The sequence below is a fragment of the Heterocephalus glaber genome, unplaced genomic scaffold, assembly GCF_053883595.1.
Source record: "Heterocephalus glaber isolate CG9 unplaced genomic scaffold, H.glaber_assembly_v1.0 deba00001472, whole genome shotgun sequence".
NCBI lineage: Eukaryota > Metazoa > Chordata > Mammalia > Rodentia > Bathyergidae > Heterocephalus > Heterocephalus glaber.
Window position 1 is genome coordinate 1,128,832 of NW_028258315.1, and position 16,315 is coordinate 1,145,146.

Genomic DNA, 16,315 nt, shown 5'->3' on the forward strand with positions numbered 1-16,315 from the left:
ATAACTAAGCCTCTGATCCCAAGGTTCAGATGGCTTGACATTTGTCATCATCTTGTGAGGGCAGCTGATGTAATAAGGACCAGGTGGATTGCTAAAAAGAACAAGTGTGGGCCGGGGATTTATCTCAGTGTTTCCACCGCCTGCATCTCAAGCTCAAAGACCCGAGGTCGATCCCCAGTACCAAAAAAAAAGAGTGTGTTGGTTGAGGCTAGTCCTTGATTTAAGTGTAAAATAGCACAAGAAAAGCTACAAGAAACCACGGGTGAATATCTTCATTAAGATGTAAGACGGAAAGTCTGCTGAATTGGCCCAAAATTGATTAAAATGTTTGACTTCTTAAAAAAAAAATTTAACACCCCAGCAGAAAGGCCCAGAGGCAAACATTCAAGAGACATCGAGGACAATGTGACAGGTCACTCAGCACAGAAATTAGTCCAAAGGCTTCTTCCTTGCAAAGGAAAAGCCCAAGTATCATAAGAGTAGTGGGAAAATGCTGAGATGAGACACACATAGAAAAGAGAAAAGGCTGTCTGCTGCATTGATGATTCCCGACTTCCTCCATCAAAAGAAACACATGAAGTAAATGTGGGAGATTCCTTTTTTCATTTCTCAAGGGACAAAACTTTCTTTTGAGTTCAGTAGGGTTATGTACTGAGCAGAATGGGAGGTAAAGGGCCCTTCCATATTACAGGTTTGAGAGTTGAATGAGAACAAGCTCATATATATCAAGAGAGGCTGTATATTAAGAGATATACAGTAAACCTTGAAGTATAACTTGTTCTGTTAATAAATTAATAAATTTTAACTCAACAAATAGGTGATGTCTTGCAAAATAAGTAGTTTGTGACACCAGATGTCACACGATTACAACTGAGCCAATGGTTCTCTGTCTCTCTCTACAGGACTGTGGATGATCATCTCCTAATAGCAAGAGGTTATGGAGGAGATCTCATCTGCAGAGGAAGGAGGAGGAGAAAAAGGCAGAGGAATCCCTCACTTCAAATGAGATTAAGGGGCTGGGGATTTAGCTCAGTGGCACCATGCCTGCCTAGTAAGCACAAGGTTCTGAGTTGGATTCTTGGTAACCCCCCCCAAAAAAGTTAAAACAAATGAGATTAAGAACATGTCTAAAATGTGGGAAGAAGTGCATATTTGTAGAAAAGCATCACCAGAACAAGGCAGTAGCACTTCAAGTGACGAATCTGTTCAATGGCATTGCAATGTCACATTTCTGTGAAATCCTCAAAAGGAGGCAAAAGCAAGTGGCATTGGATAGGTTTCTTGTTAAAGTTGCACAGAAAGAAAGATTTCATTTAGCCAATAGATGGCAATAATTCCATTGATGATAGTGATTCCATTAGTGATAGTCCTACACACTACCCTCCAATCTGTCTCCCTCACACCAGCAATGAAAGTTTTCAAAGGTAGGTGCAGGTTAATTTACTTTTCTTTATATTTTGTATTACATTACAGTATTGTAATCATTTTTTATGAATATTTTTGGGTTGTGGAATGAATCATCTGAGTTTCCATTGTTTTTTAATGAGAAAACCACTCTGATATTCAAGAGCTTTGGATTACAAGCATGTTTCCGGAATTAATTATGCTTCCAAACCAAGGTTTTACTGTATATTTTATTTGCTACTAGTTATGTTTCTCTAAAAAAATTAGGAAAAAGAGTAGAATTTCACATTTTTGGGGCTGGGGATTTAGCTCAGCAGCATAGCACCACAGGCACGAGGTCCTGAGTTCAATCCTTGGTACCAAAAAAAAAAAAGAAAAAAAAGAAAAAAAAAATTCACATTTTTGGAAACTTCTTCAATGTGTGGCTTAATAAAAACTGTATGGATTCTTTTTTTTTTTCTTCCCTAGTACTAGGGGTCAAACTCAGGACCTTGTACTTTTGAGCCAGGCGCAGTGCCACTGAGCTAAATCCCTGGCCCTATATGAATTCGTGTATCTGCTTCTATAGTCAGTATCTCCCTTCCGGTCATACTGTTCTCTGCTCTGTAAGTGTGTTCCCTACTGTTCTCTGTCCTCCCTCCAAGATCTGGGCCCAGTTTCACTTTAATGAGAAAATTTTCTCCAATCCAAAAGTAAGCTGTTTAAAAATGAGAAAATGAGAGAAAGAAGATATAGAGGAAAGACTGTGGCTCATGTAAGTTCAAGACACATATATCCACTTAATACTAGCCGAAGAACCTATTGACGTAACAGAAAAACTAAAAATGAATCAACTGAACAGTGATAGCAAACAAAGGGGGCAAACAGCGGACTAGATCTTTATAGGAATTTCTATAAATGAATAAACAAGGGAATCAGATTGAGATCCACTCACATCAGACTGCGAGAAACAGAGGGAATAGCTGGGCAGGGTAGGCATCTCCAGCGGAGTCCTGGAGAAGTCCTGATCTCATCACCAACAACTGCCAAGAAGCAGCATGGACCATTCATTTGAGAACCACATTCTAGGAAGTTGCCTATTTCCCCTTAATAACTGGTAGCTAGAGTTTTTGTCTTCCAGACTCAGCCTGATCCCTACTTTCTAAAACAAATGGAAGGATTCTTTCTAAGAAAACTGAGGCCTAAAGTAAGCATAGCAAAATTTAAGACGACTCTGGGCCCTTGCAATGGACTGGGGAAGGGAAAATACAGACGAGCACTCTTTAGGAATGAAGTACAGTGAAGTTCTCCACTCCAGAGAATGTGGTTTTTGATTTTGGTAACTGTAGTGGCCCCTAGCTTGTCTGCTTGCTCCTAGTCATTCACTCCAAAGGAAGTGCTATCTGTTATGCAAACATCATTGAGAGTTGCTAATATTACCAGTTTCCAAAGTATATAGGTTCCAGAGGCTTCTTTGATTTACCCACATGAAATATGGAGGTAAAGGAGAAACCTTCAAAGCCAATAGATTGGTCTTTGAAATGTTGCTCATCTCCATTAACATAATCCCAATCCTTGGTTCTAATCACTTCATACATGAGTGATTTCACCAGCCTTGAGATAGTTTTCCTAATCTAGGTATGGTTACTAGGCTTATATCCTCAAATATCATTATAATTTCCCCAGTTACTAACCTTGAGTAGCTCTTTATCTTTTCCTAAGACAAATATAAACTGCTCTGCTTGCCTATTATTTTTACATTTTGAAACAGCAATAAAACATTATAAAAATTATAATCTAGAAGTTTTAAAGTAAAAAAGCTGATATATCTTCTTCCCCCAACACTTGGAGTGTTGGAAGAGAATTCTCTGAATTATGCAAATCCTGTGGCATATTTTTCTCATTATTGCAGTACTGAGGATTAAACCTAGGGATTTTGCACTAAGTAACACTCCTTCCTCCTAAAAAAAATTTTTTTTGGAGACATGGTCTCATTAAGTTGCTAAATTTCCCAGGCTGGGTTTGAATTTTTGATCCTCCTGTTTCAGGTTCCCAAAGTACTGGTGTTGTGGCAAAGTGCAGCAGCTCAGTGTTATAGCCAAGTGCTACAGCTCAAGTGCTACTGTTTAAACGCTACAGCTCCAGCAATTTGAAGACTTGAGAATCTGACAGTTACTTGAAAAGATGGTGAAAAACCTTTATTGCCAGCTGGCTCAGAGGAGCTTGCCCACTCTGAAATCTGAGTGCAGAACAGAAATGGGAGTAGCCTTATATAGAGATCTGCAGGGTAGGGGAGTGTGGTGGAATTATAGAATATTCTTGAAACCTCTGGTAGGAACATCAGCAGCTCAAACAGTTACAGAAAATTGTGATACATTGGGCAGGAACACCATGAAGCACAATGGATACATTTCTGGAACAGAACATTTTATGGAAAAAATAACATGGGGGGGCAAAGGCAAAGGCTTGCTCTGTTGTGTATTATTCCTTTATCACTGGGATTACAGGCATGTGCCACCATGCCTGGCTTCTCAGATTACTTTTTCAAAGATATTTCTACTTCTGGGGCAAATCTGTTTCTCAAGTAGGATAATAAAGATACCTTCTCACTCTGGGGCAAGACTGAGCAAAGATCGGATTTTCCTAAACGAGGGATTCCTCTGCTAGGGTGCAAATGCATTGTATGAGCAACACCTACTTGCCCCCTCCATGGTATTTCTTTGGTTATGGGAGACAAGGGGACATGAAGTTCTTGGGGCCTGTGTACTTCTGTGAGACAGAAGGAGCCTTCTGTCTCTGACCTGGGAGCCTAGTATCTTCTATCTGTATCCATGAAATGGTAAGTTAAATTGTTAGCCTGCAAGTAGGATGAAATCTTCACAATCTTTTACATAAGAGCAATTACTATTATGTTTGTAATGCATCTTTTCCTTTACACAAATACCATACAGAATTGCTTCTATCTATATGTAGTTTTCTTCCAGACAAATGGAATCTGACAGTTTTTTTCTATTGTTAAGTCAGACATTTTAATGGCTGAATAGTATTCCACAATAAAATATAGCATATGTAACAATTCCTCTACTGATGCTTATTTTCTCCCCTTTCTACCATCAGCAATGGTGTCTGCCATTTATTGTTCTCCAGAATATCCATCTCCCCACCCTATAATATTGGTTAAATTTCCTCAGTATTCCCAAGTCAAAGAATTTGTTTCATTGCTCCCTACTCAATCTAAACACTGGTCCATTAGTCTATGATAGCACTCTCCACTGTCTTTCTAGCTCAGATTTTATTATTTTATTTTGCTCTGACCACACTGTTTTGTATTACTTACTACTATCATATTTACTGTCAAAGTTTCCTCGGTTTAGGTGTTTAATTTAACAATCTTTCCAATTCCCCAATGTGGCAGCACTTGAAATATATAGAAGTCCCACACAATTTTGACCAAAAAAGGGGGTTGACTTGTTTTGTCAACTGTTAACATCTGATTCATTTCCTGCCTTCTGTTATTTATTTGTTTTGATGGAATGGGGATTGAATCCAGGACCTTCGCACAGAACTACATCCCAAGCACTTTTAAATGTTTTAATTTGGAGACACGGTCCCTCTTAATTGTCCAACCTGGGCTCTAACTTGACATTTTCTTGCCTCAGCCTCTCAGTGTGGGATTACACGCGCGTGCTACTGTGAGACCAAAAGTGACTCCATTTTGCTAATGTGAGACCAGAATGACTCCATTTTGTCCAAAATGGAGCAGTCTCCTTTGTTCTTTCAAATTAATGATTAAATGTGCTTAATCTGGGACAAAAGACATGATCTGTAACTCAAGATTCCTAAGCTCATGACTCAGCCATCTGTTTGCCCTAGAAACAAGTGTCCCGGGCCCACTATCTATAGGACAATCTGTTAAGGGGCTGACTATCCACACAAGGTGGTCATGACCATGAGTCAAGATGTCTGCTGACCATCAGTACGTGAAAGTAGACCACTAACCTTTGTCCCCATTTTTCTTGTAAAAACCTATACGTAATCCCCTTCAACCCTCAATGAGCCTAGCCAATCAAAATTCTACACTTCATACTTGCTAAATGTTAACCAATCATATGGCTGCTAATGACCGAAGCTTGCTGTAACCTCTATAAAAACCCTGCTAATTTGGAACTCGGGGCTCTCAATCTCGATCCGCTGTGTCGGTGACAATTGAGAGTCCCTGCTTAAGCGTGAATAAATGACCCTCGTGTGCTTACATCGGAAACGGCCTCCTGGTGGTCTTTGGGACTTCGTAATCTGGGCAACACTACCACGCCTGGATGCCTTCGGCTCCATTCTTAGTCCCGTACCGGGCCGGAACCGCAGCATCTCCAGAGCCAGGGAAGGCCGGACCCCTTTTCCCCGCGCCCGGTGTCAAGCACCCACTTCCGGCCACAAAGGACCGGATCGGCGCCGGAAGCGGAGGACCTGGCGGTGAGCGCGAGGAGGTCGGGGGTCGGGGGTCGGCGGTCGGCGGTCGTCTCCGCCGGCCCCAGCCGGTCTGTGCTGTACCCCCGGTTGGGTCAGGGATGCGGAGAGCAGTCGGAATTACGGTGACTGTTAACATTACGGGTGTTCGTTAAAAACACAGCAGCAGCAGTGCGGGTTCCTGAAGATCGAGCCCAGCGGCCTGACTGGAGCAGCGAAAAGGGGAGGAAAATGCAGGATGCAGCGCTGAGAGTTGCGACTCAGATACTGTGTCCTAACCTTCTCCATCTGGTCACTGACTTCGCTTCCGCTGTATGAGGGAGAGACCATAAGGCACCGTCTTACAGACAGGGAAACCGAGGCCCAGACAGGATGGGTGTATTACCGAGGTTATGTAAACTGGCAGCGGCAGAACAGGGGTTCACACCCAGGCATTCTTCTGTGTGAGTCTGTGTGCCCTTTCACCGACAGCTGGGTTTCTTTCGCCTGGTACTGAGGGTGGAGCCCAGGCCTCCTGCACGCTGGGTGCGCTGTGGCTGACTCTAAGCCCATGACCCGACTTGAACAGCGTAGGAAAGGCACCGTCCAGGTGGAGGAAGTGTGTCCAGAGTTATTTATTCTAGCAGCGCTCTGAATCTTACCTGGTCTGCTGGCAGTTTGCCTTTAGCCAAAGGGGGTTCCTTGACAAGGGTGCTTTCCACACAGTTATGAGGAGAGAATAATCAAAATTCTTCCATTCCATTCCTCTTCATATTCTTTTGTCTTTGTTTATGTGGGTTAAGTACTAATTTGAAACTGCTAGGCATTTAGCTCAGTGGTTTCCCCGCCTGCTGCACAAGCGTAAGGATCCGAGTTCGATCCCCGGCACAAAAAAAAAAAAAAAAATTGCTATTATTTGGCTTACAAAAACCTCACAGACATCTTTTTGTATGAAAAATTAGGAGTCTACAACAATCTGCAAGTTGGCCTGGTTTATCTCGAAAATGTACCTTGAATCTGTTTATTTCAGTTATTTCCACTGTGAACCCATGGTCCGTGCCAGCCCCTCCTCTCACCTGGGTTACTGCAGTCGCCTCTTGACTGATCTCCTTGCTTCTGCTCTTTGTCTTTACTTTTTAAGAAGCCGGAATGATTTCAGTTGTTGTTGTTTTTTGAAACAGGGTCTCCCTATGCAGTTCACCCTGGCTTCCAACTCATTATGTAGCCCAGGCTGGCCCCAATGCGCGCTGATCCTCCTGCCTCAGCCTCCATAGTGCTGGGATTACAGGCATGCACCACCATGCCTGGTGTCAGAATGATCTTTTTCCAGTGGTAGTTTTAGGCACTGGCTACTCACTGTTTTCCTTTCTTTTTTTTTTTTCGGTACCGGGGATCGAACTCGGGTCCTTACGCTTACGCAGCAGGCGGTGAAACCACTGAGTTAAAACCCCGGCCCTCCAGAATGATCTTTTAAAACAAACAACAGATCATGACCCTCCCTTGTAGTGGTGCCCCCGCATGCTCAAAATACACTTCCCAGCCCCTGCTCATCTCTCAAACCTAATATTATTCTATTTCTCCCCTAATGCAGTGTTTTAAAAGTATGGTCTTTTTTCGGTTCTTGTAAGAGTAGATACGTTCACCAGGTTTATTCCCATCAGACACTTCAAATTAGCTGTTCCTTGGCCTGTGAAGGTCTGTAGCACTTGCAGGGCTGGATTTGTTAGAATGCCAGCTCCCCAGAAGGCTTTCTGACCAGTGAGAGTCATCATTTAGTCACTCTTGAATTTAGGTTCACAGCTGTAGTCCATATACTACTTCTTTTTGGTATTTATCTTGTTTGTTTGTCACCTTTTAATGTAGGATTAAAAAAGCAGGGATCTTACTTATTTCCCTGTTATGTTCCCAATTCCTAGGATAGAGGCTTGCCATACAGCATGCACTCAATAAATACTTGTTGAATTAATACAAAAAAACAGGGGAAAGGTCTTTTACATCGTAGAACTTGGTCACACAGGAGTGAGGTGGTTTGGAACATACAGAATGGGACCTTCCCTGAATGTGAGATCTTAGTGCTGATATAGGAATGTGATCCACCTATGTAACTTTTTTCCCCCCATTAAGTTTATTGGTACATTTTAGGTATAAAATACAGTTACATTCATCATTGGGAACTTGTACCATTACATGAGTCTCTTGGTTATTATTTTTTTCCCCCTTCCCCTGCCCTCCCTTTACCCCCTCCACCCTTCCCTATTTGCAAAGGCTTAGTTTCCATTTTTTTCCTTTTCTCATATTTTTTCTTTTCCCTTCTTTCCTTTCCCCTACCCCTCCTACTTCCCCTGCTTCTTTACACCTTTACTTCCTGTTACACAATATCAATTATACATTTTTAAAATTACAATATCAAGATCTAGGAGATATTACCACAGATTTTACAGAATTTAAAAGGTTATGGAAAGCATATTACAAAATTTTTTTTTGAAATAAATTTGACAACTTCTAAGAAGTACCTTGGAAGACAAATTAATGAAACTAACTCTGGAGGAAATATTAAATTTGAATAGCATCTATTAAAGAAAGTATATTACTAGCTTGAAAATGTATATGACAACAACAGGCTCGTATACATTTTAACTGATAAATTATATCAAACATTTAAAGTAGAAAAAAGAAGGAACACTCCTTCCCTCATTTTAGGAAATCAACATTGTACTAATCCTAAAACTGGATAAAGATAATAGAAGAAAAAAGTATGAACATAGATAGAAATTTGTTTAACAAAACAAACTATTAGAAGTCAGATCTGGCAGGATGTAGAAAGTGGTTTTATTATAGGGATGACAGTGTTGGTTCAACATTGGAAGATCCACCCCCAAAAGTCATCATTTTAACAGAGGAAAGGAAAAAGCCATATGATCCCGTCACTAGTTGCAGCAAAAGTATTGGACTAAATACTACAGCTGTTCATGGTAAAAACTATCAGGAGACTAGAAGTAGAACAGAACCTTTTCAACAGATCAAAGACATGTACTCCATACTTCCAGCAAAAATGCCTTGTATGAATGGAGAAGATACAATGCTTTCTCCCTAAGGTGGGGAACAAGGGCAGATATGCCTACTCTTCATTTGCCCATTAAACTTTGCAACATAGGCCTAAACCAAAATAGTCTGGCAATAAAATGACACAGGATAGGATTGGCAAGGTAGAAGCAAAATCTTTATATGTAGATGAAATGATCATCTACAGAGAAAATACTAAGACATTTCTAGGAGTCCCTAGAACTTGTATTTGAATTTAGCAGGATTAGAAAACTCAAGGTATATATAAAAATTCAGGTTTATGTATACTTGCTATAAATGAAGAATTGGATATTGAAATTTAAAAGTTATGTAGGATTACAAAGGACCTAGAAAAGGAAAAAGAAAAATAAAAACAGTATTGGAAGACGTTTAATACCTAATTTTAAGACTTCCTCTAAAGCTACAGTAATCAAGGAAGTATTGGTGCAAGGAAAAACATATAGATCATTGGAATAAAATAGAGAATCTACAAATAGAACCACACATGTATGGCCCATTGAGTTTTGAAAGATTATTTAACATTAACATTTTATAGAACATAAACTCAATTCAAGAGCAGAGGAAAAGATAGTGTTTTCAGCAAACGGCACTAGAACACCTGGTATCCATATATAAAAAATTAATTTCAACCCTTTATTTCCATACATAAAAATAACTTGAAAGGATCTATGAACCTAAATATGAAAGACTAAAACTATAAAACTTTAAGAAGAAATTATAAGGGAAAATGTCTATGAATTTAGGGTAGGCAAGAACTTCCTAGGATACAAAAGAAACATGATGTATAAAAGAAAGAAATTGATAAATGAGATTCCATCAAAATTTAGAACTTTAAATGACATCATTAAGAAAATGAAAAGGAGTCCTTAAACAGACCATATTTACAATGCATATAACCTATTACCAGAATACATAAAGAACTCTTACAGCTCATTAATAAACAACCCAATTAAAAAGTAGACACAAGAAGATGATAAATAGCCAGTACAGCACAAGGAAAAGTGTGCAATACTAGAATCAGAAAAATACTCATTTTTAAACAAGATTGAATTATACACTCATTAGGGAGATGAAGTTCAAAGTTTTAAAAGCCTTGTCATGACTTTTTCTTTTTGTTGAATTCTCCCCCTTTGCATTTAATTTGTCACACCCAATGGATTCATTCTGCTGGGCTTCCTGGGGTTGTGATCCTCATTGTCTTTTCCTAGGATATTGCCTAAAAGTTTTTGGAGTGCTGGTTTTGTATTCATGAAATTCCTAAGGTGCTCTTTATCATGAAAGTATCTTATTTCTCCATCAATTTTGAAAGATAGTTTTGCAGGGTACATCAATCTGAGTTGGAGGCTGTTTTCCTTTAGGGCTTGAAATACATCACTCCAAGCTCTTCTTGCCTTGAGGGTTTGCATTGAGAAGTCTGCTGTGATTCTGATGGGCTTTCCTTTGTATGTGATTTGTTTCTTTTCTCTCACTGCTTGTAGAACTTTGTTCTTTTGTTGGGTTTCTGGAATCCTAACTATTATATGCCTGTGTGTAGATTTTTTTTTGATCAAGGCCAGCTGGAGTCCTATATTCTTCACTTATCTGTATGTCAAGTTCTTTTCCCCTTCTTGGGAAGTTTTCTGCCGTCACTTCTGTGAACAGGTTTTTTATGTCATCTGCACTCTCTCTTGTTTCTTCATTGACTCCAATCACTCTTATGTTATTCTTCTTTGCATCGTCTAGCAGCTGTTGGAATCATTTCTTGTGGTCCCTTACAATTTTAAAGCAATTTTTCTTTTCCTGGTCACTAATTGCAATCCTATCTTCTATATCTGAAATTCTGTCCTTACATTGGTTCATTCAGCTGTGTAGACTTTCAATGGAGTTTTTAATCTGGAAATCTGTTTGAATCTGTTTTATGGATTCCATTTGTTTCCTATGTTGGGATTCCATCATGTTCCATCAGCTCCTCTATTTTTTTTATCTGTGTCCTCCCTGGATTTATTAATCATGCCTTGCACTATGAGCACAATCTCTGCTGTTATCTGAGAAATTATTTCTGATTTCATTTTTTTCCAGATCCTCTTTTGTTGCCAATTCAGGGAGTCCAGGTGGTTGAGTATCAGAGTGTTCCATCTTGTTTCCCTTTGGGGTTGCTGTAGGTGATTTGGAAGTCTATTTTTGAGGCTTGTTTACGTGTCTTCTCATTTCAACGGGGTGGGGAGGTGCTGCTGGTGGCTGCATGGCTCACCTCCTCTGAGCTGGGAGTGGTGGAATAGCTGCCTGGAAGCCTCTTCCTCTGGGCTGGGAGAGGTAGAATGGCAGCCTGGAAGCCCCTAACTCTGGGCTGGGAGCGGTGGAATTGCAACCACGGAGCCTCCTCCTGGGTGCTGGGATTGGCTCACCTCCTCTGCCCTGGGAGCAGTGGAATGGCGGCTGGGGAGCCTCCTCCTGGGTGCTGCCCACCTATGTAACTTTAAAGTTTCTAATAACCACATGAAAAATATAGGTAGAATTGAATATATTTTATTTAAACCATTATATCTAAAAATTACTGTCAACCTATAATCAATATAAATTATTAATGAAGTTTTTTACATTCCTTTTCATGTTGTCTTTGAAAGCTGGTGTACTTATCTTAATTTTAATTCAGATACTGCATTTTCATTAAATAACTGATTTATATTGAGATTACATAATTTTAAAGTGGAAAAAGTAGATTTATATACTCAAATTATTCCATTGTTTTTTTTTTTCTTTTGAACAGGTCTCTACATAGTTCAGGCTGGCCTTGAACTCACTTTGTAGCCCAGGTTGACCTTGAACTCAAGGTGATTCTCCAGCCTCAGCCTCCTGAGTGCTGGAATTACACACATGTGCCACCATGCCAAGGTCAAATATTCTCAAAAGCTTTACAGTAACTGAATTGAACATGTTTTTCAATGTAATTAAATTAAATTAAAATTTAGTTTCTCACTTGAGTAGACACATTTCACATGCCCAATAGCCATATCTATCTAGTGGCTATTGCACTGGGCCACACATGTGGATTAGGGGTAATGTGTCTGTGTTCACGGTTACGTAAAGGGGCAGAGAAGAGGGTGGCACCAGAAGTGTGGAGGGAAGGTGAAAGTCTGCAAAAAAGCAGGATTAGCTTTATATGCAAGTCACGTTTGAGGACAGATTCTTCTAGTTCCCACTAATGAGGTAAGGCTTTTCAAAGTTGACTATTTTTGTAGCATTACTGTTGTATAGGTACTCTGGGAATCATTTTCTGGGGAATGAAAAGGGTCATATGTAGTATTTTTAATTAGAATCTTCTATGTGATATGGGACAGTCATGGAAAGCAGATTATTTTCTTATAGAACATTGTGGGGGTTTTTTCTTGCAGTACCAGGAATCAAACCCAGGGCCTGTGCAGGGCAGGCAAGTGCTCTACCACCGAGCTCCACTCCCAGTCCCTACAACAGTGGTTCTTAACTGGTGGTGATTTGGTTGATCAGAGGACATCTGTGTCCCCCCCACCCCCCATTTATCCTCTTCCCACCAATCTGGAAATATTTTCGGTTGTGAGAGTGAGCAGTGCTGTGGCATTAGTGGATAGAAGTCAGGATACTGCTGAATACCCTACAGTGCCAAGGACAGCTTCCTAACAAACTGATCCAAAATATAATGGAACTGATGGTGAGAAACCTTGCCATGATTAGAATAAGAATGAGATAGCTACTCTTTTAAGACCTCAGCCTGACTCCCTTGTGATATACTAAGGGGAGAATAGGTTGAAGTATTTCAGTTTCCACTGTTGACAGCCTTGTGATTAGACTGTAATGAAATAACTTCATACTTAGGATGAAAATGTAGACCACTTAATGTAAATGTGTGCTGTGCCCCGAAGGTTCAAAGTAACCAGACACCGGGAGCTGTGTTTATCTTCATGTGACTTTTATCTAAGACCCACTGTCTCAAATGACTGATGCTAATACACTGGAATTACTTATCTCCCTCTTCCATTTTCTTATCTCTATCCTTATCTTTTCCTTTCTGTGCTCTTGCTTTTTAAAAATTCTTTTCCTTCTATCCCTTTCTATCCTATCCTGTTTTCCCTCTATTCATCCAGAGACCTCTCCCACAGTCCCAACACCCACTATTTCCTCTATTGGCTCCTGCTGTTTGTTCCCCAAAAATTCATGTGCTGAAAGCTTGGACCTCAGTGGCAGTGGCCCCTTTAAGAGGTAATTAGGAGGACGGGGGTGGGGGATTTAGCTCAGTGGTTCCACTGCCTGCCTTTCAAGCACAAGGTCCCAAGTTCGATCCCGGTACCAAAAAAACCAAAAAACCAAAGAGGTAATTAGGGATGGATTAATGCTCTCTCTTGGGAGGTGCCAGCATCCTGTGATGATCAGTTCCCAAAAGAGGGATTGTTATAAAGCAAGGCCACCTTATGCCTTGGCCTCTTCTGTGCGTCTCCTCACAAGGACACAGATGTAATGCTGTTGGACCCTGCAGCCCACTCTACAGGTGAGTTACCTGGCCTTAGCAACACAAAATAGCCCCCTTGCTCAGTATCACAGATCTCCACTAACTTCATCCAAGAGTTGCCCCCAACCTTGTCCTCTATAGCTGCCTTTGTTTTTCTCTCCTGGTGCATTTGCAGCCTCCAGGTCTCTTTAGCTACCTTTTGAACTTAGAATCACACAGCATTAAGGGTGGAAGATACCAGTGATTTAGTCAGCAAAAACTTTTAGAACTTCCTACGATGTTAAAAGTCTCTGCCTGTGCTGTACAATATAGTAGTGACACAGCTGAGTATTCCCTACTCAAAATGCTTGGGACCATAAGTGTTTTGGACTTTGGATTATTTGCATATAGGTGATGAGATATCTTGGGAATGGGACCCAAATCTAAACTCAAAGTTCATTTGTTTCATATATTTGTATATAGCCTGAAGATAAATTTATACAGTATTTTACATAACTGAGCATGAAATAAAAGTTTGTGTGTTATAGCTGAAGGGCCTGGGAAGGTCTTTTTTTTTTCCCCTTGGAGATACTGAATCTACTTGGTGTTTACCTGTGTTTTGACTGAGACTTGTTGTATGAGGTCAGGTGTGGGATTTTCTACTTGTGGTGTCACAGTGGTGTTTGAAGTTTCAGATTTTGGATTTGGGATGCTCAATCCGTAACCTGTTGCCACCGAGCATCTGAAATGTGGCTAATGTCACTGAGAAACTGAATTTTCTATTCTGTTTCATTTAACTTCGTATGGCCACATGTGAGTACTGGGTACCATATTGGATACCACAGTTGTAGACTAAGCTGTCCCCATCTCCTGCAGTGTACAGTGAGCTGAGATGCAGAAGGAATTTATCCAAAATCACAGATCCCTAACACAGTTACCCACCTTCCTAGTGGTTCGTACTGATCCCTTCCTGCTTTTCCTTCCACTTCGATGTTTTTCTCAGCCACCTGTCTTTTCTGCTATCTTCCTCTTTTTATTTATTTGCAGAGGACCGTAATACTGATTATGCCCAAATCAGACTGTGGAGAGTTAGCCCCGGCAGTCAGCTTGTTTATAGATGTGAGTCTGGCTGAAGCCTACGTGCCAAGGTCAGAGTAACTCGCACTCAGAGTCCATTCCCACAACTAAAACCTCCAGACTAGAAGGATGACGTTCCAATTACAACCATATATATTGTCTATTCTGTTTCTAATTCGAGAATGCTTCGTCTTGTCCTTTCTGAGCCTCGTTTACATTAATTTGCATAGAAAGCACACATTGGCTTTACCCCAGTTGACTGCCAATAAAAGTAGGTGCCTGGGTCTGTCCAGTGCCTTTGTTGGTTGCACCTGCACTGGTCATCCTGGCCCTGTGTTTTCTTTCTTAGTTCTCTTAGTGTATTCTTTTTCTCAGGACTGCGTCGTATACTGAGCAGGTGGGTACTGGAACCTAACTACAAAGGTCTCTGGCAATTGAAGAACAAAAAATTTCCAAACTGATCACATCCCTTAGTTTAAGGTAAAATATTGGTTATAACAAATAATTATTGGTTTAGTTCTTAATTTGCAAATAATTGTTGTGTAATTTACCAAAACACAACTATTATCATTTAGAGGAAATGAAGGCAGAGAAAAACTGGAATGTCTTGCTTATTGCCATACACTGACTGGTCAAGTGTGAAGGAGCTAGAGCAGAAGTAGAAATCACTTTGAACAGGGAGCATCAGTCTTGGGCTACAATTGTAGATAAGGCTTTCTGAAACAACTGATCTCTCCCAAAAAACTCCACTCACTTAGAAATAAAAGGATAATTTACTCAGGTAGATTCTGTGGTGCCAGAGAAGATTTTAATGATGACTGAAGCTTTGCCCATGTTAAGGAAATTCTTTGGGTCTCTAAGGCAGATTCTCTGGCAACTCATTAGGCTTGTGTGTCTAGAGAACTCTGTTACTTCCACTGCATTGGTAGAGCTTATTTGCTATATGAATTCTTTGGTGTCTAATAAGAGCTGAACTTACACGGAAGGGCCTTCCACACTCATCACACTCATAAGGCTTTTCACCTGTGTGGATTCTCTGATGCTGAATAAGGCCTGTGAGCCCACTGAAATCTTTCCCACATTCTTTACATTTATAGGGTTTCACTCCACTGTGGACCCTATGATGCCCAATAAGATGTGAGTGTTGAGTGAAGGCTTTTCCACACTCATCACATTTATAGGGCTTCTCTCCAGTGTGAGTTCTTCTGTGTTTACTAAGGTCTGAGCTATGGCTAAAACTTTTTCCACATTCATCACATTTATATTGTCTTCTTTTCCTCCATTCTAATCTGCTCTCACTTTCAGTAGCATCTTTGGGTTCAGGATGCTGAGGAATGTCTTCATTAAGTCTGTCCTTGGGCATATCTTCCTTCTGGGATTACTCTTCATCCTCAGTCCTGGTTTTATCACCTGTAAAAGTGCACAAACAGGTCCTATTTGAGGTTTGAGAAGCAAAGATCCTACGGAAAAGAGAACACATAAACATTACAAATGCACGACAAAATAATAAGTCATAACAAATGTATCACATATTTGGTATCCACCCCCCTTTGGGGTTATCATAACACATGGTCACAATACAGGACAGAAGAAACTAGGAAAGAAGATAGTGGCAGGATAAGTTATTTATTTTGTGGTACCCAGGATTGAACCCAGGGCCTTCCCACTGTTATATCCCCAACCCTTCTTATTTTTTTTTTTTAATTTTGAGATATGCTCTTGCTAAGTTGCTAAGTTTCCTAGGATAGGCTCAAACTTGCCCATCTTGCCTTAGCCTCCCAGAGAGCTGGGATTACAGGTGTGTACCACCATACCTGGCCTAGGATAAGCTATTTGAGAGTAGAATGAAAGGAAAAGGAAAATGTAGATTAAAGAGACTACCTGCAATCC

At 40.4% G+C, this 16,315-nt stretch overlaps 2 protein-coding genes and 1 long non-coding RNA gene across 4 annotated transcripts in view; 1 reads left to right on the top strand and 2 right to left on the bottom strand.

The window, feature by feature from the left end:
- Window positions 1-5,772, bottom strand: part of Zkscan8 (zinc finger with KRAB and SCAN domains 8) — a 30,914-nt gene extending 25,142 nt beyond the window's left edge. Inside the window, exon 1 of one of the 2 annotated variants that reach the window (XM_021260800.2) lies at window positions 5,637-5,772. The gene's annotated coding sequence lies outside the window, so the exon portion shown is untranslated. The remainder of the gene's footprint in view (window positions 1-5,636) is intronic. The other variant, XM_021260799.2, reaches the window with a different exon arrangement.
- On the top strand, window positions 5,685-14,741 carry LOC110349811 (uncharacterized). The gene is made up of 2 exons (XR_002396097.2): window positions 5,685-5,853; window positions 6,011-14,741. It is a non-coding gene; the product is annotated as an uncharacterized LOC110349811 (long non-coding RNA).
- Window positions 14,742-15,245: 504 nt separating this feature from the next.
- Window positions 15,246-15,919, bottom strand: LOC106009623 (uncharacterized). Its single transcript, XM_013073199.3, is given in 1 exon segment — window positions 15,246-15,919. A coding segment is annotated over 1 exon segment (591 nt). The 5' UTR covers window positions 15,912-15,919; the 3' UTR covers window positions 15,246-15,320.
- Between the last annotated feature and the right edge of the window lie 396 nt (window positions 15,920-16,315).